General features: G+C 33.3%; 1 protein-coding gene across 3 annotated transcripts; it reads right to left on the bottom strand.

Annotated features, from left to right (window-relative positions):
* LOC105954503 (kinesin-like protein KIN-UB) lies at nucleotides 1–8,836 on the bottom strand. Of its 3 annotated transcripts, none has more exons than XR_016031103.1 (19): nucleotides 8,310–8,690; nucleotides 7,474–7,574; nucleotides 7,191–7,313; nucleotides 6,623–6,808; nucleotides 6,302–6,523; nucleotides 6,031–6,187; nucleotides 5,532–5,681; nucleotides 5,282–5,370; nucleotides 4,800–5,003; nucleotides 4,501–4,560; nucleotides 3,958–4,092; nucleotides 3,725–3,856; nucleotides 3,023–3,161; nucleotides 2,821–2,913; nucleotides 1,662–1,787; nucleotides 1,380–1,566; nucleotides 850–1,027; nucleotides 508–636; nucleotides 1–419 (listed from the first exon to the last, which is right to left on the bottom strand). XR_016031103.1 is itself a non-coding variant. In XM_088817719.1 (19 exons), the coding sequence occupies exons 1-19, from the start codon at nucleotides 8,527–8,529 to the stop codon at nucleotides 256–258; spliced, it is 2,700 nt and encodes an 899-aa protein (XP_088673845.1). In that variant the 5' UTR covers nucleotides 8,530–8,836; the 3' UTR covers nucleotides 1–255. The 3 variants fall into 3 exon arrangements, 2 of the variants coding, with proteins under 2 accessions (XP_088673845.1, XP_088673846.1); XM_088817719.1 differs by having other exon boundaries at nucleotides 850–993; nucleotides 1,441–1,566; nucleotides 8,310–8,836; XM_088817720.1 differs by having other exon boundaries at nucleotides 850–993; nucleotides 1,441–1,566; nucleotides 5,282–5,364.
* Nucleotides 8,837–23,964: the final 15,128 nt, after the last annotated feature.

A 23,964-nucleotide genomic window follows, 5' to 3' on the forward strand; every position in this document is an offset into this window, starting at 1 on the left:
TTGCAACAAAAATACCAATTTACATATTTGGAAACAAATGTGTTCGTAGAAATGATTCACAAGACAAACTATTCACTCATCGTTCTATGTACAATTCCAGTACCAGTTACTAAGGAAGAAACAATGGTTAAAAATTGGTACATAACTTACTAACAAACATTTAACATATTTTCCAACTATTTAAAGGCTATATAAATTCAAATCTTTGTCAACCTAAGTTAATAACTATACTTTAAAATTTGATTCTTCACAACTTCAGCCACAATCGATTCTTAGCCTCTTTAACTCAACTTGGAAACTAGGGCTTGATTTTAGTGTTCGTTGACCAAGAGCTCTTATATCTTCCCTTGAACAATCTCGAGATATACGAACGAGTTCCCACAGGGCCCCACCATTAATCATTTCCTTTGCATTCACCTCTGTAATTAAAGAAAGTTCTGGCAGTTTAGTTATACCATTGATCGAGTTTTTTTTTTAAAAGGGTAAAATATTGAAATGAACTTTCACCGTGTTGTGCTAAATGGCAGAGTGCTAGTTCAATGTGACGCCTGATTGGAGAAGCTTCGTTATTAGCATTCTGCACAATCCAGGGGAGTGCTCCATCTTCAATTAGTACTGACCTCCCACTCTTAGTTCCTGTATTAAAAAATTAAAAAAATATCAGTTTACAGATAATTACGTTTATATCATGTTTAAGACGAGTTTGTATAGAGTGCGAATGCGAATAGTAAATCAGTAAGGTAAAATTATTCTGGATGTGAAGACATCATTCCTCAAATCAGTAAGGATTTGTCTTTTGATGAGATAAATTGGTTAAGCATGTAATACGAACGAGACTAAGTAGTTGACCTTGAGTGGATGCTCGAGACTCGCATTTTGCAAAGTTTGCAATTCCACGAGCAACTTGAGCGAGGACGTCTGGATGTTTGCATCTAACCATTCCCAGCAGAGCCCGAATACCGCCTTCAGCTCTTAGCTTCCCTTGTAACTTATCTGTGAGAGTAACAGCAAATGTTTATCAAAGTGACTGTTAACACAAACGACCTTTATCATAAAATATAGGGCAAATTATGGCCACCCCTGAGGTATGGCCAAATTACAAAAACCCCCTACTGTTTGGGTAATTACAGCCACCCCCTCAACTATATATTATCTTACGAAAAAAACCCCTCCAGAGGTAAATTTAGGGATGTTTAATGAACCAAAATTTCGGTACGCCAACATTTCATACCGTTTACCGAACTGAATATACGATTTGGTTCGGTAAATAACCGAATTATATAATTTCTTTTGTAAAAATATTTAAAAGGAGGGGGTGGCTGTAATTACCCAAACAAGAGGGGTTTTTTCGTAATTTGGCCATACCCCAGGAGGTTGGCAGTAATTTGCCCTAAAATATTTAAATAACAGAAAAAAGAGTAGCAATAAATGAGAAGTTACCATTGCCACAAAGATTAGCAATGGCTCCAGCGACCATACGGAGAGTCTGAGGGTCCTCTGCCTTGGTTGCTGTCAGTGATAACAAGCTTATGCCTCCTTGAGACATTATAAGCTCCTGGTTCGTTTCTGCCAATATTAACCAACGAGTTGTCTTCAAAACTCAAATGTAATACAGAATATCTTCACGAGTAAATATATAAATTCGAAATGGAAAAATGTACCGTTCATTGCAAGATTTGCTATAGCCCCAGCAGCAACGCGATGTATGGTTTCATCAGTGGAACTTCTCAGGAGTGTAAGTAAAGATGTAAGTCCACCGGCCTCCACAATCCTTTCCTGGTTCGACTCTGAATATTAAGGAAATAATAATGAGCTGTAAAATTCATAAGCAACCCCAGTTTGAAGGATCGAACAATCGAATGAACATTGTAGGACATGGAAGTTCTCCATGAAAAAAGATAAACACCAGCTTTATATAGAGAGAGCTTCACAATGATTTAGCAAAATGGTTCTTTTCCATCCAAGTTCATATATATTTTTTGGGTAAATTACAAATAATCCCCTGATGCATGCCAAAATTGCAAAAATACACTACTTAGCAAAAATTTATTTACCCCCTCAAACCGGCAGCCTGTTAAAATAATAACAGAAATAACAAAAAAAAAGTGAAATGTCTAAATCGTCCATCAATTAAAAACTGGTTAAAATATCTTAATGCAAAATATTTATTATACCCCGATACCAAAAAAAATGGATATATTTGATGTAAAAGAGTTCATAATCATTTGTCTATTCATCTTCCTTCGTTTCCATAAAACCATAATGAGAGAAATTATGAATGGAGCAACGATAGATAAAGGCCATCTTGGGATTAAATTAAGTCTAAACCAATGGCTAAAAAGGTCAAATTTCACATTATTCGAAAATATTACAATAAACCCCCTCGGAAATGAAAAATCTTACAATTACACCCACTAAGGATATTTAGGTAGTGACATGACACGTGCAAGGATGAATAACTAGAAAAATAACAATATTCCCTAGAATCTAAAGATTCTGTTAGCCATAACACTGTAAGGGCAAGGGGAAAATGTTCACAGAGAAAAAAGCATCTAAGCTCCAATGGAACCCAGGCTCGAATTCCAGATCCAGCACTTAATATAGCAGAGAATGAAGAGATTAACTCCCAATATTAGCAAATCGGAACTAATCGTTGTATATGCCACTGACACGAACCTAATCAAACTGACAATAAGTTCTTAAGATACAGAAGACAATCTCGTTTCATACGGATCATTTAAATCATCAAAACCAAACAAAGGCAGAAGAAACATGGAAAACAATATATACCAAACGAATAGGAAATGACTTAGATCCTACCTTCCGCTGCAAGGTTTGCAACTACTTTAACAGCATGAATGCGTACATCAGCATCTTCTGATTCAAGTAATGACAAGATTTTGTGCAATCCCACTGTTGCGATATGTCAGATATCAGAAAACAGAACACAAAAGAGGGAAAAAATAATAATTACAATAAATAGAAAATTAAAAAAAAAGTTCAAAGGATATCAGTCAACCACCTTGTTCAAAAAGTTTCACCATCGAAGTTTTCTCTCCATTGCCGGACTCTCTGGGCTCTTGATGGTTGGACTCGGGGGTGAGAGAATCCACGGGACTAGGTATCTCTCCACTCAAACCTCTATCAAGATTTCTTCTTGACTACAAAGTCGTTAAGAATGAATGTTGATAATTTCTCATGCACGACATTTGGAAATTACATACTTATTTTATTGGCAAACGGGAAATTCATGTATTACTTACCGGCCAAATTCAGCTCATACAACATTGCTAGAGACTAATGAAGTTAAATTCATGAAATAGTAACATATCCATAAAATAGGAACGTGGGGAAACGTGTAAAATACTAAAACTATAAGGGCATATTCATAAAATTATATACATATATTTATTCTGTTTATTTATAGATTATAATTTTCATATATCTTTATAAAATATATTCAATTAAATATTACTATCAATGTACAATTAATTATCAAATAATATTAATAATTAAGGAAGCAACAAAAATGTTTGGGAATTTGCCATTGAAATGCATTTTTGGTTTTCAAAAATTATTTTCTGGCAGGTATCAAAAAATTCATTCCTGAAACTGGAAAGTGTTTGACATGCGGAAACTGCAAGAGTTGCCATGCATGTTGAACGGAAGGGATCAATTGAACTTGTTTTTGTTTAATTGGTATGACAAACTGCTTAGGGCTTACCTCATCTGCTTCAAAACTTATTTGCAGTAGCTGACTTTGTAGCAATTCTATTTCGTCTTCGAGTTTTGCCTTCTGTCGTTCTTCATCTTCCAGCATCTTACGAAGCTTCAAGAATTCGGCATTTCTGGCATTCTGGTAACACAACTAATTCCTATTAAAACCCTAAGATACAAAATTTAACAAGAAATAACAAATGTTCTGATAATAACTTAAGAAATTAACGAATAAAACACCTCAGTGTTTTTCCAATGAATCAATTGATTTTCAAGATTGTCAACTTCAGCTTCTGCAGCTTTGCGCAAGGCAATTTCATTGTGAAGCTTTTGTTTAATCTCCGCAACTTCACCTAAAGCCAATAGCATGGTAGGCTACAGGAAATAGAAAAAAAAATAGTAGCATTTTAAAAACTCCGACAGAGATAAAATTGGAATTTTAACTAGTGAACCCTCCATCTTTATTAAAAATACTTGTGAAGCCTAGACAAGTCCAAAAGTCAATTTGACATATTTTAGGAGAAACTTCAACAAAAAAAAAATCTATCTGAGAGAGTCAAGAAACTCAAACTGGCTTACTCATTCTAAAAATTAATTCATGTCTTTCGAAAGTTAAATTATCCCTAGGAACTAATGAAAAGTTTTGTGTAAGCGTCGTGCTATATTGCGACTGGATTAATAGTTTTATCTCCAACTACTTAGTTACACTGTATGCAAACTTTAGCAGCCTAACATACCAATCCTCAACTAAAAGCATCACGTGAGGGATTTTATTGTGCATACCTCTGTGTTTGACCTCCTAACGGATTCCATGTAATCTTTCTGATACTTCAGTTTCTCCTTCTGAAAAAGATAACAATACTTAGAGATTTGAAGTGCAAGTCTAACCACGCATATGGACTTATATCATATCAACTCATAGAAGACTCATATTTACGAACGACTTTCTACATATTACCAAAAAAGTATATGGAACTATAACAAACGAAATTAAGATGAAAAAATAACATGATATATATATATATATATATATATATATATATACTTTTGCACGATCATATGCATGTAGTGCATTCACATACCTCTAATGCATCTGCATAGTTTTGTTCCACCTCATCAACACGCTCTTGTGCTTCCAAAGCTATCCTTTCAATCTCGTCCTGAAATACTTTTTGTTGCCTTTCATGTTCTGCAATTAGTTTGTCCAATTGTATCTCGAGCTTCCTTGATAAACTTTTGTAATCAAATTCCTCTTTGATTTTTAGCATATTTTCCACTTTCATAGCCTGCATAAATCAATATGGTAACAACGAATGAATCAACAACAACTACAATAATAAGTATATTACTAGACTCTTTTTGGAACCAATAAACAGTGTTTCATAATAACTTTTAAAACTTCCATTTATCATTTTGAGGATCTAAGACAATGTTATATAGAGACAGTTAGATATACACAGTTATCTTCAAATGAAACCTAGTAAATACAAAGAAGAGTAACTAGATAAGTCTAGATATTTAATGCTCAAATTTCAAAGAAATGCAGCGGAAAAATTGAACTCACCCGTTGTCCAAACATGATGGTGCTAGATGTCTCCCCTCGATGACGTGGTGATGGCCCAACAGTAATAACCAATGAGGTTCTTGCTGTACCTACGAGTTGGACATTGTTCACTGTATTAAATAAACATTTCGTTTCATTGGATCTTTTAGTTACTCTACTATTTCCTGGTTTTTTTTTTTCAATTTATAATAATTGGTTCTTTGCATATAAATAATTTGATGATAGCAGCCTCATTTACATAAATTATCACCTCCAAAAGAATCTCGAAGCAGTCTAGTAAGCTTTGAATCACGGACAGGAACATGGGCACTGTTCTCTGCCAAAGCATTAATGCACTTTCCTAGTGCACTCAAAGAGAGATTGATAGATTTGGCCTCCTCCAAGGTATGACCTTCACTCCCTGCCGCCAGATGGAAACAAATGATTATTAAAAGTAGGAAGAAGAAAGGACTACATTTTGGAGCTTATAAATGCCAAAGCAATATCTTCTTTCAAAATAAGTAACGGAAGTATACTATGAAGTAATGTGTTGTTTAGCGAACCTACAGATGAAAGATAAATGCCATAACCACATGAAGTAATTATAGTAACTACAGAATAAGGCGGATATTATAGAAAAAACTGATTAATTTAACCCACAGCTACGCAAATAACTTCTTTTCAAGAACAATGCAAAATTCATAGATAGGTCAATCAGTTCCATAATTATGAAACTGAATGCATATTCCCTTACAATACCAGAGAAATACCTGACTTGTTAATGCGTTCGGAACCAGCAAGATCCACAACAACTAGCTTGCTTTTTCGTACAATGGCAGGCTTCAATGTTTTACCCAATAGAGTCGTGTTACCATTTTCACTTGAAAAGGAAGAATTTCTTCCTTTGACGGACCTCTTTATGTGCACCTGCAAAAGAAACAGATCCCAACATATAATAGTCATAAAATATGTTAATCAATACCATGAGCCCGCATAATTTAATGCCAAAAAAATATCACAAATAGACTGTATTTTATTCACCATTAGAATTGCATGACTACGCGAGGATTCAGTATTTAATTTCGTGTTTGCAGCATAACGATGAGCTTCCCCTAATTGTAGCAGTTCCATAAAACTTTTATGATCCCTAATTTCTACCAAAGTCCCTCCAGGTAGAGAAACATCTCCACTTTTTGGATCTTCTGCAATAGATATATTATCATTAGCTGGATTAAGGAGGTCCTGTATCGTTTCCATGTAAATCTGCAAGAATATATATAAACAAAATCAATTTTCAGATACAACTGCAGAATTGAAACAAAATTCCGTAAAAAGGCGATGAATATTCGTAGTTAACAGAACCTGCAAATAAGAGACAGAGACTAAATCATTCTCAGGTGATACTTCTGACAATATATCCTCCATTGCACGCAACATAATTCCACGATCAGCAACATCTTCTTCTCCAAGTCGTCCCAGAGTATAGGTTTTTCCAGTACCAGTCTGCCCATATGCCATCACAGTTCCGTTGTAACCATCTAAAACACTCTGAAGAAAACAACATAAATGCATCTATTCATTAAATCGAACAAAAGATTTAGCATACATTGCAAAAATTAATAATCAATATTGATTACTCATGATATCAGATATCAGATATCAATATATTTTAAAAGAAAGAACCAACTTATTCCCATCCTTTAGTACCTAAATCTCTAGGAAAAGGTTTTTGATGTGACATAGAAACTCATACAAAAATCATATACATACGGATTCAATCAATTTGTTTAAAGGAAAAAGAAAATATGTCTGCAAGGAAAAAGAATGAATGAAGAACTATTTCACGTATAGAGAATAAGAGCTCTGGTTTTGGAAATAATAGGAACACAACAAGTAAATAGAATCAACAAATAAGTAAGATTTTGTTTACCTCAACTACTGGCTTTGCTACAATCTCGTACACACGCTTTTGAGATGCAAACTCGGTTAAAACTTCATCAAACTCAAAAGTATCAGAATCCCAATTGTTTTTCCGAAGTTTCAACCGTTTGAGCTGAAATAAAGCCAAGAAAACCACAATTTGAGATGCAAGAAAAAAGTTCTGACTTCAACTATATGAGTATATTTCCAATTGCCGAAGCAATAAAATAGTCTCCTGGTGATAGACAGATGAAGCATTAGAATACAATGATATTTGATATATGGTTGTGTACCTCCGGTTGCAATTCCACACAATCAGCAAAATCAGCATCTGCCATCATCTCTTCTGAATTTCTAGGACGTAATCTGACAGCAACTCGCACTCTCCCAGACACTATATCACACCATGTAATATTTAGCATGCAATTAGTCTTCAACCTTTTTCATAAAATTATTTTACTACCTTGATAGATGCATAAAAGGACAAGTGACCACGTTGTTTGGAAACGCGCCACATCAAGGAAAAGAATGTTATGAGCGGGAATAATCTAACAAAATACGGAAGCTTTGACTCTTGCCAATGGACTAGAAAAATTGGAGTAAATACCCAAGAGAAAAGGGAAATAAATAATCACAACTACATCACAATCCCAATTAAGAAAAAAAAAAAAAAAAACATGTAGAGTTGTTGCAAAACCTGCCATTTCAGAGATAATAAATATTTCCATGTAGAAGGTTTAGTTAAACCATTAAAGCAAATAATCGCAATTTACGAGAGCATTATCCATAAATCAACTAATTTAGTTCTGATGCAATTGGCCATTACCATTATTTGATTGAAGATAAACTAAACTGCAATCCAAAAACACAAACAAAAAAAATTACCACAATCTTCAATTATGCTCTCGGTATAAGAAATTGAAGATCAAAACCTTCACATTCTTCCAACAAACAAACAAAAAAATTAGAAAATTAAAAAAAAAAATCAAAATCAAAATGAAAATCCAACAAGATAATTAATCAAAACAGCATGAAAATCACACGCATTGCGCAGGAAACAACAAAAATTCTCACCACAACTTTTTAACCCAAAAATCCGTAAATCTAAATCACACAAAAGGTATATTACCAGTAGAATCATCTCGGCTCGAGCCAGTGCTGCTGCGGCGGAGAGTAGAAGAAGAAGAAGCCGTTGACTGATGTTGCACCTTTGACTTGAATGAAGACGACGGAGAGTATTTAGAACTATAATTCTCAGACTTCGCAGCTCCTCCGCCACCACCACCACCGCCGCCGCCGCCGCCGCCTCTGGATATGCTGCCGCCATTTCTGTAGCTACTGCTCGACATTTTCCTCCACCGATTTTTCTTCACATTTATTATGGTTTACTTGAGAGAAAAGTGATCGGAGAAATTCGAAAATGGGGAGAAAGGTTTTGGCTTTTGGAATTTCCTGACAGTTGAAACAAAAATAAATAAATAAATAAAAACTGAAAATGCGAAAAAAGGGCAGATAGTGGGATTACTCGGATTATTTATCTATCTCAAACGTCGCTTTGTTTTTTAATTAATTTATTTTTTTTAATTCATTTTTTTAATTAATTCATTTTCAAAGATTATGGAAAATTATTCTAATTATACAATTAAAATTCAAACACTCTAATTTCAGGGTCACCCGATATTATAACACATAAATCTCGTAAAATTTGCAATCTACTATACAGGACGGTATGGTTAACTACGAGTTCTTTCGTCAGCAAAAATAAATAAATACATGTATCTACAGAATTTAATTTGAGAAAAATAAATTACCTTAGTTACCAAAAAAAACAAAAAAAAACAGACAAATAAATGCATATATGATTCTTCAACTACAAGTCTTTTATTAGCACTAACTACATATTACTTCACCATTAATGTAGTATTGGGTGAGCAATCATTAGTAACGGTGATGGATCATCAATTTTTATTTTATTTTGCCATTATAACTCGAATTTTAACCCTTTATATTTTGGGTAATTAGCATCTATTGTCCCCAAACTATTGTTATTTGGCAATTCTACCCAAAAAATATTTAGTTGAGTCTTTGACATCCATTTTTCATAAACTTTATTTCTCATTTGGTAATTGTCAATTTTAAGTAATAACTGTCAATATTAAGAAATACATTTGTTCAATATTATATGTCACTTTAGGTTTATAATACTGCATTATATACATTTTTTTGTTCTTATTATTTTGCTCTTATAAATTCAAGTCTATTTATTAACTCTCTTTTTTCACATCATTAAATGAAAAGGGATGTTTTAGATTTTCAATGTATCCTCCAAATTAGGAGTCTTAACATATAGATCACTGATGACAAAACTTATTAGAATTAAATGACAAGTCAAACTAAACATTTGTTTCACATTTTATTACTCACTTTAATACATAATATCTGTCACTTTACAATTTCAATGCTGCATTAATTACATATTTTACAATTATACATTTATTAACTCTCCAACACTCTTTCTGCTTTAATTATTAAACAATGATATTTTGGTCTATCTATATTTATTTTTTTCTAAAATCAAGACATATTTATTGAGATTAGGAACGGAGGGAGTTATTTCATTCCAAAAATGGCTTAGGAACGGAGGGAGTTATTTCATTCCAAAAATGGCTCTTCACTTACAAATTCGAAATATGATTTTAAATAAAATTCAAACTACATTGATTATTTTTTTTCTCATGCATTTAATATCTTCATTTTTCATCTAGCATATTTTATTTTATTTTTATTTTACAGACTTTGACATTTTTATTTTTTTCATTCTAGCATATTTTTTTTACATTATTATAAATAACTTATTTTTTTCCTTATTTTAAAAACTACTCTTTTTTCATTATTTTTATTATGTTCATGCATAACTATCTAACACAATAAATAATGAAAAATAATATGATAATATGGAGGGGGTGTGATTGTCAAATTATTATAGTCTAAGGGAAGTAAATAACAAAATTTTAAATATCTGAGGGTACGGTTACAAAATATCGTAGTTAAGAAGAGGTGGTTGTCGAAAGCTTAAATATTTGGGATGTTGTTATAAAATGGTCGACGTTTAGGGGAGATGGATGCAAATTACTGTTTACATATTTACTACCCTTTCTTGTGATTTTACTTGTCGTTTAAAGTTTAGGCGCACAACTGGTTCTGGAGGGTTGGTTCCTTGTGGGCACCAGATCCAGGTCCACTACCTTAACGGACGGACCGTTGAGTTACCATGGTTTACATTCCTCCATCAAATACTTGTCGGACCAAGGGTTGAGAGCCTTGGGAACGAGGGATTTCGCCTTTTGGTACAAGTTTAGGCACACATATTAACTAACTCATTTAATATATTTTATATGAGGAGTAATGTGTTAACCAGTCGTCGTACCACTCTATGGAAAAATTAGTCAACTAAATCAACTCAATTAATATGAAGTTAACTGATCAGAGCTCCATGGTTCCATTGTCGACGAAACTTTAAAAAAAAAAAAGAAAAAAAAAATTAAATAAATAAATCATTTTTTTTTCAAAAGAAAAGAAATCCCTAATTATGGTTTCAAAAAATAAGAGGTATAAAACTTTGGGTTTATTTCAAATAAAAATTAGAACTAATGAGTGTTACTAAATTAAAAAACAAATGGTTAGTAACTTAGTACTACTAACCCCTCACTTTTCGGTTCGACACGGTTCGATTTGTTTACCGAACCGATGAACACCCTACTTAACATGCAAAAGTGAGACAATCATACACAAATAATAAAATAAGAAAAAGTGAAGTAGAGAAATAGTAGGGGAAAAAGAAAAGAAGCAAAATAGGAGTTTTGTATTTAGAAGTTGAAAGTTGAATGGCGCCAATAGAGTGTTTAGTTTCACTCATCATTCAAGTTTTTTGTATTTGTTCAAATGACGGAAGGGCCCCTCCAAGACTCCAACTTAAAAAGCAAACTTGACAGCCACTACACGTATTTTATTTTTTATATACTTGTGTTCAAACAAAATGTGCAACCATGTTTTATTTAATTTTTGTACCTCAATAAAGAAACTAATGCATCTTATATAAAAATATATATTATTGATGGTTCAATCTCGACCAGGAGTGTACACGAGCCCAACTCGCCAAATTTTTCGAGCTCGAGCTTGACTCAAATTTGCCGAGCTCAAGCTCAAGTTCGAGCTCGTCGAGCTTTCAATATAAGAGCTCGATCTCAAGTCGAGTCGAGCCTATCGAGCTCGAGCTCAGCTCATTTTATTTTATTTTATTTTTTTCATTTTTGTTCATTATGACATAATATTAATATTATATTTTATTATAAAATATTTATAACATAAAAAAAAGTTATGGAATAAAAAATAGAATTTAAATTTATTATTTAAATATATATAAATATATTTATTATGATATATTAGTTATATTTATATTAAAATATATAGAAAAGCTCGTGATCTTATAACAACTAAGGATGAACTCAAGCTCGAGTCGAGCTTTTGTCGAGCTGGTCCACGAGCTGGCTCAGCTCATTTACACCTCTAATCTCTCGACAATGTCAAATTCAAACAATCGATCGAGATGAGATTTGTGGTCGAGGCACACTAAGAAAATCTTACCTACAAAATTTATGCGCCTAGATTATTCCATTTTCATATATATCGAAGAAAAATAAAATTAACTAACTTTTCATTGTTGTATCATTTGATCTCCACATTCTAGAAATTACACTATAATTAACGTGGCTTTATTTATTTATTTCCAATTTCGGTGGCATTACTAGTTGTAGCCTTAAATACAAACATAGGGAGAGGAGGTTTATATATTAAATAATGAGTGGATATAAATGTAATTTGTGAAGCTCAATTATTAAAAAGGGCAAGAGGAGACCACCGTCTAAAAAGTGCTCTCGAATTAATGGTCCACCTTGTGCAATTTGTTGTACTAATTCATGCTTTTGATGAAATTTCATTTTTCCAATGTTTATAAGAATCAAAGGAAATAATAGAGGTGGGTCATGGATTTCATTCTACTCAATTTTGTCACACAATATTGCTAGTGTGCATTGAATTTGGATGAATGCAATCAAAATGACTAGGTATTTCTTTCGTTATGCATTAACGTTAAAAAGCTACACTCAACACCAAAAGTGAAAATTTTCGTCCCAGGGGCCCCATTTCCTGGCCCGATAAGTTTATAAAGCTGCACTTGTTTAGTCGAAGCAGTGTCCCGTTTTTTGAGTAATGAATTAGAGTATATCATATAAATAAAAAAATAGGGTAAATTACAACCACCCCCTGAGGTATGGTCAAATTACAAAAAACCCCTCCTGTTGGGTAATTACAACCACCCCTCAACTATAAATATTTTTACACGTCCATCCTTGCGGTTTCAAATTTAGCGGAATTTTCGAGATTATATGGAATATTATCACTTTTGTACCCGCTTTATCCTATTCGAACTTCACATTTTGAAGCAAGATAATCATAATATGTGTTTTTCGGCTTGTATATATCAAATTGTAATGCATAAGAAACTGTATTTTTACACAAACGAGTACAAACTAGAGTACATTCCACGAAATCTAGATGATTATGTTGAATTTGACACCATAAGGGGGAGGCGTAAGAAAAAATCATAGTTGAGGGGGTTAGATGTAATTATCCAAATAAGAGAGGTTTTTTCATAAATTGACCATACCTGGGGTGGTTGTAATTTACCCAAAAAAATAAAAAAATAAAACTTTCTTCCAATTTTTAAAGATGCTATCAATTCTAATTATACATTGACAAGATACATTGATAAGAGAAGAAGAAAGAAACGAAGAGGAAGAAGATTATTCATATTGAAATGAATGGATATAAATAACTTTTACTAATTGCAGTACAAATATTACTAACACAGATATAAAATGCGGGAATACAAAGATGCGCTTTTATTGGAAATGCAAAAGCGCTTTTATGTCTGTTAGATGCAAAAATATTTAGGTGAAATTGAGGCAATGCCCTTTGAACAAGGGAATGGAAAACAGTCTTCATTCTTTTATAACCAAAGTCACCAACTCTAAGTGTTTAATGCAACCATTGTTTCAATAAATAGCCATGAAATGAAATATTACCTAACTTCATAAATATTTTTTTTGCACCTAAAAGACATGCTAAATACACAAGCAATGTGACCTCCAAATCTTGAAAAACCAGCTATGTAGCTAAAAAAAAGGGATTGTCTACCACAAACTGTACGAGTGTGCTTATATACATATATGGTAAATTACGGTCACCCCTGAGACAAGATCAAATTACGAAAAAAAAAATCCATCATGTTTAGGTAATTACAACCACCGCTCAACTATGAATTTTCTTACACGTCCGCCCTTTATGGGGTCAAATTCAACATAATCTTCTAGATATTGTGGAATGTTCTCTAGTTTGTACTTGTTTTGTGCAAATATGCAGTTTCTGATGCACCACAATATGATATTTACAAGTCAAGAGACACATTTTATGATCATCTTGGTTCATAATGTGAAACTTGGATGGGGTAAAACGGGTACAAATTGGAGAATATTCCACATAATCTAATAAAGATTCCACTAATTTTAACACCGCAATGATGGACGTGTAAGAAAATTCATCGTTCAGACTGTGCTTGTAATTACCAAACATAATTTTTTTAAGTAATTTGACCTTATCTCATGGTGGCTGTAATTTATCCTTGAAAATATTTAAAATAAGATAACTTAAATGGTTGTCTATTTTATTTTGATAGGGGGTGGATGGACTCATGAATTTTTCCAACCACAATTTTGAAAAAGTAAATATGTACACCTTTTTCTTTAGTTGAGAAGGTGGGGAAGCCTTAAAGGAAGCCTGGATGAAAGATAAGTTATAGGTTGATTGATAGAGATTTCACATCTACCATTGTAGTCATGTTCTTCTTTTGCTCAATAAGAGAGTGGGGACTATTTATTTGTAGTTACTCCTACTTTGTATTGACTTAGAAACTTCATTTTAAAGTTCGGGCCTCAACTAGCATGTGGTCGGGCTTTCTAGCCCATGTGGAGAGAGATTCAAGTTTGTCTCAAGAACTGAAATTATATTTACAATTTCACTTTCACAATTATTTTTGGCGTGGATAATATAAAAGAAAAAAGAAGCAAAAAATTCACCCAATTAGGGCGTGGGAACCATGATTCCACGCCTAATTTGGACGTGAAGTTATGGTTCACATGCGCGATATGGGCGTGGATCATACTTTTTTTCACCCGTTTTGGGTGTGAAGCGCACTATTCACAACCATTTTTGGCGTGGATAGGCAAAAGATAAAATGATTTTTTTTTCAAACAAGAGAGAAAGCTTCTAAAAATCGAAACGGTATTCATAAAATTGAACTGATTTTATCAACTCCCCCTCAAGAAAAGCAAACTTCGCCACTCACAATCTTGCTATTTGGAAAAATCTTTAAATTGTAACGTGTCTATCTCTATTAACTATCTTCCTATTTTGTGATGGTGGTTTCCCATCATCGACTCCTGTAATTTCCTTTTCGTCTAGTTTTAATATATTTATTTATCTTCGATAAAAAAGAAAAAAAAAAGAAACTAGTGTTTGGTTCTTCATAGTATTTCCAACCGAGGGGTCTCCATGGTTGCCTCTTTCTCCCTATCTCGTCTCCAACCTTTCAGACCTTGAATTATATTTTTTTCGCACGCACTCCGACTCTAATTATAATAATAATAAGGGTAAATTACAAACACCCCCCTGAGGTATGGTCAAATTACAAAACCCCCCTCTTGTTTGGATAATTACATCTACCCCCTCAACTATAATTTTTTCTTACACCTCCACCCTTATGGTGCCAAATTCAACATAATCATCTAGATTTCGTGAAATGTGCTCTAGTTTGTATTCGTTTTGTGTAAAAATACAGTTTCCGATGCACCACAAACTGATATATATACAAGTTAAAAATCACATATTATGATCATCTTGCTTCATAATGTAGCGTTTGAATGGGATAAAACGGGTACAAAAGTGATAATATTCCATATAATCTCGAAGATTCCATTAAATTTGATGAGTTGAGGGGGTGGTTGTAATTATCCAAACAAGAGGGGTGTTTTAGTAATTTGACCATACCTCAGGGGGTGTATGTAATTTACCCTAATAATAATAATAATACAAATATTTCAAGAAATAGTTTCAAATCTACGCAACAATAAAAAAAACACCAAGATGACATAGTACATCAATAGAAAAACAACAAGAATAAATAGTAGAAAAATAACAAGGGTGTTGCGATATATTATTTAATTATTAGATTAGTTGATATTTACTTATTAATTAAATATAGTATTATAGTTAGGTTAGTATAGGCGTGTTTAGGTTTGCTTTATAAGTTAAAGAGTCCTAGTTTTCATAGTTAATTGAGTAACAAGTCATTTGTGCAGCCGTAAACTTAGATTGGATTAGGTTAGGAGAGTTAGAGTCATATTAGGTAATTAGGTCTTTTGGTTATTTAAGGGCTCAAACCCTACGTTATTTGGATTATGCAGAATAATAAAACTCTTTTCTTAGTCTTTTCTTGCAAATTGCGTAGAAAACACTGTCGATACTTTTGAGATCGTATCAAAGGGATGATAATAAATCTACCTAATTAATGAATTACATTCGTTGTCCCCGTCGTCGTCTAAATTGACGAATCTCCAAATAAGTTCTTTGCAAGAGGTTTTCGTTTTATTTGACTAATTAAATAGTCTTAGATCAAAACAATTAATTATAAAATGTTACATTATAAGTTAATTATTTTTTTAAACTATATAAAGTTAATAATAATAAAGATTTGTTTCAAAATACTATGTTATAAATCATATGCAAAATTAGGGGTGAGCAAGTCGGACCCATCAACCCGCTACACCCGTCAAACCCGTGAAAAACTGCCCCGTTGGGACCGGACGGATAGATCCATCCATAGGATTGGGTCCTAAAATGGTGAAGAACCGTGGGTTTGGGTCTTAGACGGGTTCAATTTTTTTTAATACCCGTGAAACCCGTCCCGCCCCGCCATACAAAACGACTTCGTTTTGTTTACATTATATAGTATAATAAATTAATAATATTAATGAATAAATAAAGTATCTCTAGTGTATCAAATACATAAATCAACTAAACTATAATTGTAGAAGTAATAGCTATAAAGATTATGAAAATCTATAAGAAAATGTAGGAAAAAAAGCATATATATACAACGGTCAACACGCGGCAGAAAAAAAAAAGGAAGAAAATGGTGTTGAATGGAGCTGAATAGCGTTGGTTATGCTTGAAAAAACTATATTTATTTTATTTAAATTTTGTCTTTTAAGTTATGAATTAGTTATTTTTAGTTTTATATTAATTTTTATTTACTCTTGAAATTTACATTATTTATGTTTGGTTTCAATTTAAAATTTTAGGTTATTCATTTTAGTTTCTAATTATTCTCCCGTAAAACTTATAAATTATATATAAAAAAAAATAGTTTAGACGATAACGGGTTTCGACCCGTAAAGGTTGGGTGGTCCTACTACAAACCCGCCATGGACCCGCCTATCATAAACCCGTTAAAAACCCACAAGTTCGGTTCTTCAAAATCAAGAACCGTTGTTTGACGGGACGAGGGCGGGTTTTGATAGAACCCGCGGGTTTATGGCCCGCGCACACCCCTATGCAAAATACTAACCAGCCGTAGTCATGTTGAAAAGTTATAAATTGGCCCATCCATTTGTTTCGTTCCACTACGTGAAAATTAAAGTGCAGTCTGGCCCATTAACTTTTAGTGTTGTTGAATTTGGTGATATTTTTCTAAAGTAAAATACAAATAACAATTTGGTGGCATTAGATTAAATATTAGAAATTGCATTTAAGGCTTTGGTTGATTTTTGAGATAGGATTGGTTAATTAAAGTAGGGTTAATATTATTGGAGATATTAATATTTAATGATACATTTCACTAACAGCTTAAACTTTTGGTTGAGATGGTCATTCAACATAGTATCAGAGCCAGGCCAAATGAAAGGTCCTGAATTCGAATCCCACAGCCACCCATTTAAAAACATTTCAAGTGTAAGACTTCAAATGTAATTCACCTGCACTTGAGGGGGCGTATTGGAGATATTAATATTCAATGATACATTTCACTAACATGCACTCACATGAGGGGCGTATTGGAGATATTAATATTCAATGATACATTTCACTAACAGGTATTTAAAAAATAAATATGATCCAATTTTTTAATTTATCTTTTATCCCTAATTTTCCCATGTATTTTCAATCTTCATCGTTCTTCATGTTCTCCATTCCAAATTTATTTCTCATCTATCTCTTTTTCGGTTTTTCTCAGATTTATGTCTCGACCGCAAGGAGTGCTTCTTGGCGCCGTTTTTCCATCACCGGTGATCAAATTTTGATGTTAAACAATAGTTGGATTCCACTCGTTAAGATTTTTTTTTTTAATATTAACTACAATAAGAAATGGGAGTTAACACTTGATTTCGTTGGTGCCATCCAATCGAATCTAATTCAACTTTTACTTTTTAAATTTAAATGAGTGAATTTAAAAGCTCAACCAAGCTGTTTTGAAAATCTCAAGTGGATGAATAAGAATCTTGACAGTTTTTCATTTGTCTATCATTATAGACAATTACATCTATATTATATATTATATAAAATTAAAACACGTGAATTTTCACAATTTGTATTTAACTCTCTTATTTTTCAAACTAAATTTTAGTTATGGTTAAGTGCTTAGTGGGCTAAGTAGTGCTTAGTGGGCTAAGTATAATACTTAGTGGGCTAAGTAGTGCTTAGTGGGTTAAATTGTGGATATTATCTTAACTACTAAACTAACCCACTAACCCATGTTCTTGAATGCTCTTGTAGTCGGTTTTCTTGCAGATCATGGGCTGAGGAGTGGAAGCTTGGAATGTCTATAAATACCGACTTTAAGACTTAAGGAAATTTAATGATTCGAAGAAACAAAAACCGATAACTGAAAAGAATACATGAGAGTTTTAGTGTGTTTCTAGAATCTGTTGTACGTACTCCTCACGAGTACATTCTTTGAAATCTAGAATTTTTAGTATTTATATTTTTGTTTCTAGATTTGATTGTAAGAATGATCAAGCTAGTGATTCATTCATAAGGAAGAAGTTTTTGTACTTCTTCTCTTTGTATTCTTGTAATGCTGTTTTAATATAAGTTTTACGTCCTTTAAAGGGCAAGTTCACAAGTTTACTTGTGAACATTTTTTAAATATGAGTATTGTTTTTATATTTCCGCTGCATGTTTATACAAGTGTCATAACACTTAATATAACACCTCTGTATTAAACGAATTCAGGACCATAAATTCTTTCAAAAATATTCTATGGAGTTCGAATCAATTGAACTCTATTTATATTACGATTCATTATATCTATCTTATTGGCTTTTTTTTTTCAACATATTGATTTACACCTATAGCCTATACTTTTTGATTTTTATAACCTTTTATTTCATAGATATAGATGAACTGAATTACGCCTATTTTCACATCTAGGATTTACATATACAACATATACCAAATGCACTTTGAAGATCAGAGAAAGGAGAAAGGTAAGGCCATCTCAAATGCACTTCAGGCAGAATTAGAAAAGGAAGAAGTTGCTCCGGAGTATGATGATGATGCAGAGGAATGTCTCAACAATGTGGCATTTCAGATTCAGAAATTTAATAGAGCATACGGACGAAGTGGAATTAAGCCGAGACAGTTATTTCCAGATGGCTCTCCACAAAATCGACAAACTCAGCCCCGGAACAGATCTATTCCACAGAGAACATTTCCTCAAACATCCTCTCAAAACACTTTAAAATATTCTCCATTTATTTGTTCAAATTCTGAACCACCTAACTTGGATCATATTAAATGCAGGGCTTGCTCAGGATTTGTACATTATGCTAATGAATGTGCAAATACCTTGAGAAGAAGAGGAATGAGCCTGATTTGTGCTGTCAGTGATGAGGAGGAAGAGCAACCTGAACAGACAGAGGAGCAGCAACCCACTAAACATGCTCTTTATGTCAGATATATCACTGAAAATTATCCTGAAACAGAATCACAGGGAGTTTCTCTAGATGCTGCAACACTTTCTGAAACACTTTCAGTAACTGAAATTTCTGAGTTAGATAATAGTCATTATACATGTTTGAACTCTATTTCTTTGAATACTGCAGAATACAATAAAGAAGCAGTGGGAGATGATGAAGAAATGTATAAGAAATTGTTTAGCGACTTGGAGAAGAAGACTCATGCTCTAGATGCTGCCAACAAGGAAAATTCTTCCCTTAAAGAAACAATCACTCATTTGGAGGTTGGAATCACCAAGAAGGATCTTGAACTGGCAAAGGTGAAAGATGAACTCAAAGAAGCAACTCTAGCAATCAAGAGGATGAATATCGGCACAACTAAACTCGAAGAGATTGTGTCACTGGAGAAGTACAACAAAAATGAAGGTCTAGGGTTCAAAAAACAAGTGAAGAAACACAAGCCAGTAAAGAAGAAGGAAATTGTCTTTGTAAAGAAGAAGGGTTCAAATGGAAAAGAATGCAGAAATTCCACAATCACCACCCTAGAGTCCAGAATAATGGGATACATTTGTCATTACTGTTTCTCACCAGGACATATCCATCCATTTTGTGAGAAACTAAGTAGTGACAAAATGTTGTACACAATGAGTCACATCACTCCAGGAAACACCTCCAAGAAAAATGTAGAGTTTACCAAAAAGGAGTGTAGAATATGGACTCCCAAAGGTAAACTTATGTGCAAAGTAGTATACACTTCTTTAAATGCTAACATTTCACATTTCAGATTCATGGTACGTTGATAGTGGATGCTCTAGGCACATGACTGGAACTAAAGAGTTTCTATCAAACTACCATACACTCAATGGTGGACGTGTAACATATGGAGGAGGAGCTAAAGGCAAAGTGGTTGGACGTGGAACACTCAATATTGAGGGACTTCCAAAACTTTCAAATGTCTTACCTGTTGAAGGATTGGGGTCAAATCTCATCAGTATTAGTCAATTGTGTGATGATGATCTACGTGTTCAATTTGATAAGTACTGTTGTTCTGTGTTTGATAATCAAAATCATTGTGTACTGACAGGTTCCAGGTCAATAGATAATTGTTATCAAACAGGTGACACCATCTCATGCAAGAGCTCAAGAGTAAGTGAAGTAGAGCTGTGGCACCAGAAACTAGGGCACACAAACTTCAAAAATCTGAAGCTACTCAACAAGTACAATGCCATAAGAGGAATTCCAGATCTCAAGATCAAGGACATTCCTATATGCGGAATGTGCTAGAAGGGAAAGCAAACTAGAGTGCCACACAAAGTGTTACAACACGTTGGTACCACCATTTGTTTTGAACCTGTACATATGAATCTTATGGGTCCTATAGAGGTAGAAAGTCTAGGTGGTAAAAAATATGTATTTGTGTGTGTTGATGATTTTTCAAGATATACCTGGGTGTATTTTTTAAGAGAAAAATCTGATATTTTTGAAGTTTTCATAAATTTGTACAGGTTTGTTAGAACTCAATTTCAAGTTACTATTCGAAGAATAAGGTCTGATCATGGAAAAGAATTTGAGAATGCTTTATTTCTTACTTTTTGTGATAAAAAGGGCATAAATCATGAAGTTTCTGCTCCAAAAACTCCTCAGCAAAATGGTATTGCTGAAAGAAAAAACAGAACTATCCAGGAGATGGCTAGGGTAATGATGAGTGCAAAAAATCTGTCTAAAAGATTTTGGGCTGAGGCTGCCAACACAGCCTGTCACATCTCAAATCGTGTGTATCTAAGATTAGGGTCTATGATGACTTCATATGAAATTCTTTATGGTAAGAAACCTATTCTAGAATACATGCATGTGTTTGGATGTGTTTGCTATGTCCTAAATGACAGAGATCATCTAGTTAAATTTGATTCAAAAAGTGATTTGAGTTTATTTGTGGGATACTCTAATAATAGTCATGCATATAGAGTATATAACTTAAGAACTCGAACCATTATTGAATCTGTAAATGTGGTATTTGATGATTTTGCTGATCTCCGTAGTAAAACAGCTGAAGATGAAGTTGATGATCTGATTCCTGAAGGAGAAACAACCGGTGGAGACACTACTGCCACAGATGCTCCAGATATAAATAGTCCAGTGTCAAGTGAAGAGGGTGTTGAGCCAAGTGTTCCCACATCTGACTCAATACTTCCTACGGAGAACACATAAGCTGAAACGCAGCCAACTCATGATGTCTGCAGAAAGGAACCATCAAGTAGAATCCAGAAAAATCACCCCTCTACTCAAGTTGTGGGAGATATCTTTGATGGGATAAGGACCAGAAGAAAAGAGAGGGTGAATTACAGAGATATGGTAAGATTTGCAAATCTATCTTCTGAATGTGTACTAACTGGAACTACTTGCTTTGTATCTTCAGTCGAACCAAAGAATATTGCAGAAGCACTGAATGATGAGTTTTGGATCAATGCAATGCATGAAGAACTGAATCAGTTCATCAGGAATGATGTTTGGTACTTAGTTCCTAGACCAAGTCATGTTAATGTGATAGTAACTAAGTGGATCTTCAAGAACAAAACTGATGAAAAAGGTACAGTTGTTAGAAATAAGGCTAGGTTAGTAGCACAAGGTTACACTCAGATAGAAGGTATAGATTTTGATGAGACCTTTGCTCCAGTAGCTAGAATTGAATCTATTAGGTTACTTCTTGCTATAGCATGTTTTCTTAAAATCAAATTGTATCAAATGGATATCAAAAGTGCATTTCTAAATGGTGTATTAAATGAAGAAGCATATGTAGAGCAACCCAAGAATTTTGAAGATTCTTCCAAGCCTAATCATGTATTCAAGCTTAAGAAGACCTTGTATGGTCTTAAACAAGCTCCTAGAGCTTGGTATCAAAGACCCACTGACTTTTTACTTGAAATACAGTTCATTAGAGGAAAGGCAGACATGACTCTTTTTGTTAGAAGAACAAATAACCATATCATTATTGTACAGATATATGTTGATGATATTGTTTTTGGTTCTACTTGTGCTAACCTATTACAGTCTTTTGTAGATTCTATGTCTTGCACTTTTGAAATGAGCATGATAGGAGAGTTGAATTACTTCCTAGGACTCCAAATTAAACAGACAGGTGAAGGAATTTTTGTAAACCAAAAGAAGTATGCTCTCAATCTGGTCAAGAGGTTTGAGTTGGAGTCAGCCATGCACATGAAAACTCCAATGGGATCAAGTCAAAAACTGTCCAAGGACGATGTTGCTGAGGATGTTGACAACACCCTATACAGAAGCATGATTGGAAGCCTTTTGTATCTAACTGCAAGCAGACCTGACATTATGTTTAGTGTTTGTGTGTGTGCCAGGTACCAAGCTCATCCCAAAGTTACTCATCTAAAAGCTGTGAAGAGGATTATTAGGTAAGTTGCAGGTACAGTAGACTTAGGTATTCAGTTTTTCAAATACACTAATACAAATTTGATAGGTTTTAGTGATTCTGATTGGGTTGGGATATTAGTGACAGAAAAAGCACATAAGGTGCATGTTTCTTTTTGGGGAATAACCTGGTTTCATGGTTTAGTAGAAAATAAAATTGTGTATCACTCTCAATAGCTGAATCAGAATATGTAGTTGCTGGAGGATGTTGTGGCCAACTAATTTGGATGAAACAGATGTTGGGGGATTACGGGTTAACCAGTGACACCTTGACCATATATTGTGATAATTCAAGTGCTATTGATATTTCAAAAAATCCTGTTCAACACTCACGAACTAAACACATAGATATTAAACATCATTTTATTCGTGATATAGTTGAGAAAAATATAGTGTGCTTAAAGTAAATTCCTACAGAAGATCAGCTGGCTGACATCTTTATAAATGCATTAGATTATGAGAGCTTCTCTAAACTTAGAAAATCTCTCGGGATGTGTACTCAATAAACATGTCCTGAAACATGTTGCAGCACCTCATCAAACATCTTAAGCTGCAACATACTTTACTGAAGCTTAACTTCCTTGAATAATGGCTTCACTATGATATATTATTCTCTAAATAAGTAACTGGAAGTCTTTCACCTTGAAACGTGATCATGCTTCATGTAAACATTCTGAGAACAATCATAATCACATAAGCCCAACTCCTCTATCTTGAATAGTCATATCTTAGTAACTGAGGAACTTTCAAACTGAACACTTGAATCATGTTCCATGTGAATTGTTTGACTTGAAAATAAGAGTTTATTAAATATATATATATATATATATATATATATATATATATATATATATATATATATATATATATATATATATATATATATATATATATATATATATATATATATATATATATATATATATTTTATATATGCATGTTAGCCATTTTTTTCTCACACTATTAATCACTAAAAGATGTGTTTATTATTTATGTATAAATTTTCGTGAGTATTAAATAATATTATCACTATTATTATTTTTATTATTGAATTATCACTATTTATATGGGTCATGGGGTACATGGGTTAGTCTTTTTCCTTCCACTAAGTCCATTCCTTATTGTGTCATGTGTTATGTTTTGTTTTAAACTGCCACATAAACTTTTATTCTCCTTAATCACACTTTCTCCAAGAAAAACGCACGCCACTTCTTCACTTTC

The sequence above is a fragment of the Erythranthe guttata genome, chromosome 5 (assembly GCF_056151865.1).
Source record: "Erythranthe guttata isolate IM_541 chromosome 5, IM_541, whole genome shotgun sequence".
In the NCBI taxonomy this organism is placed as follows: domain Eukaryota; kingdom Viridiplantae; phylum Streptophyta; class Magnoliopsida; order Lamiales; family Phrymaceae; genus Erythranthe; species Erythranthe guttata.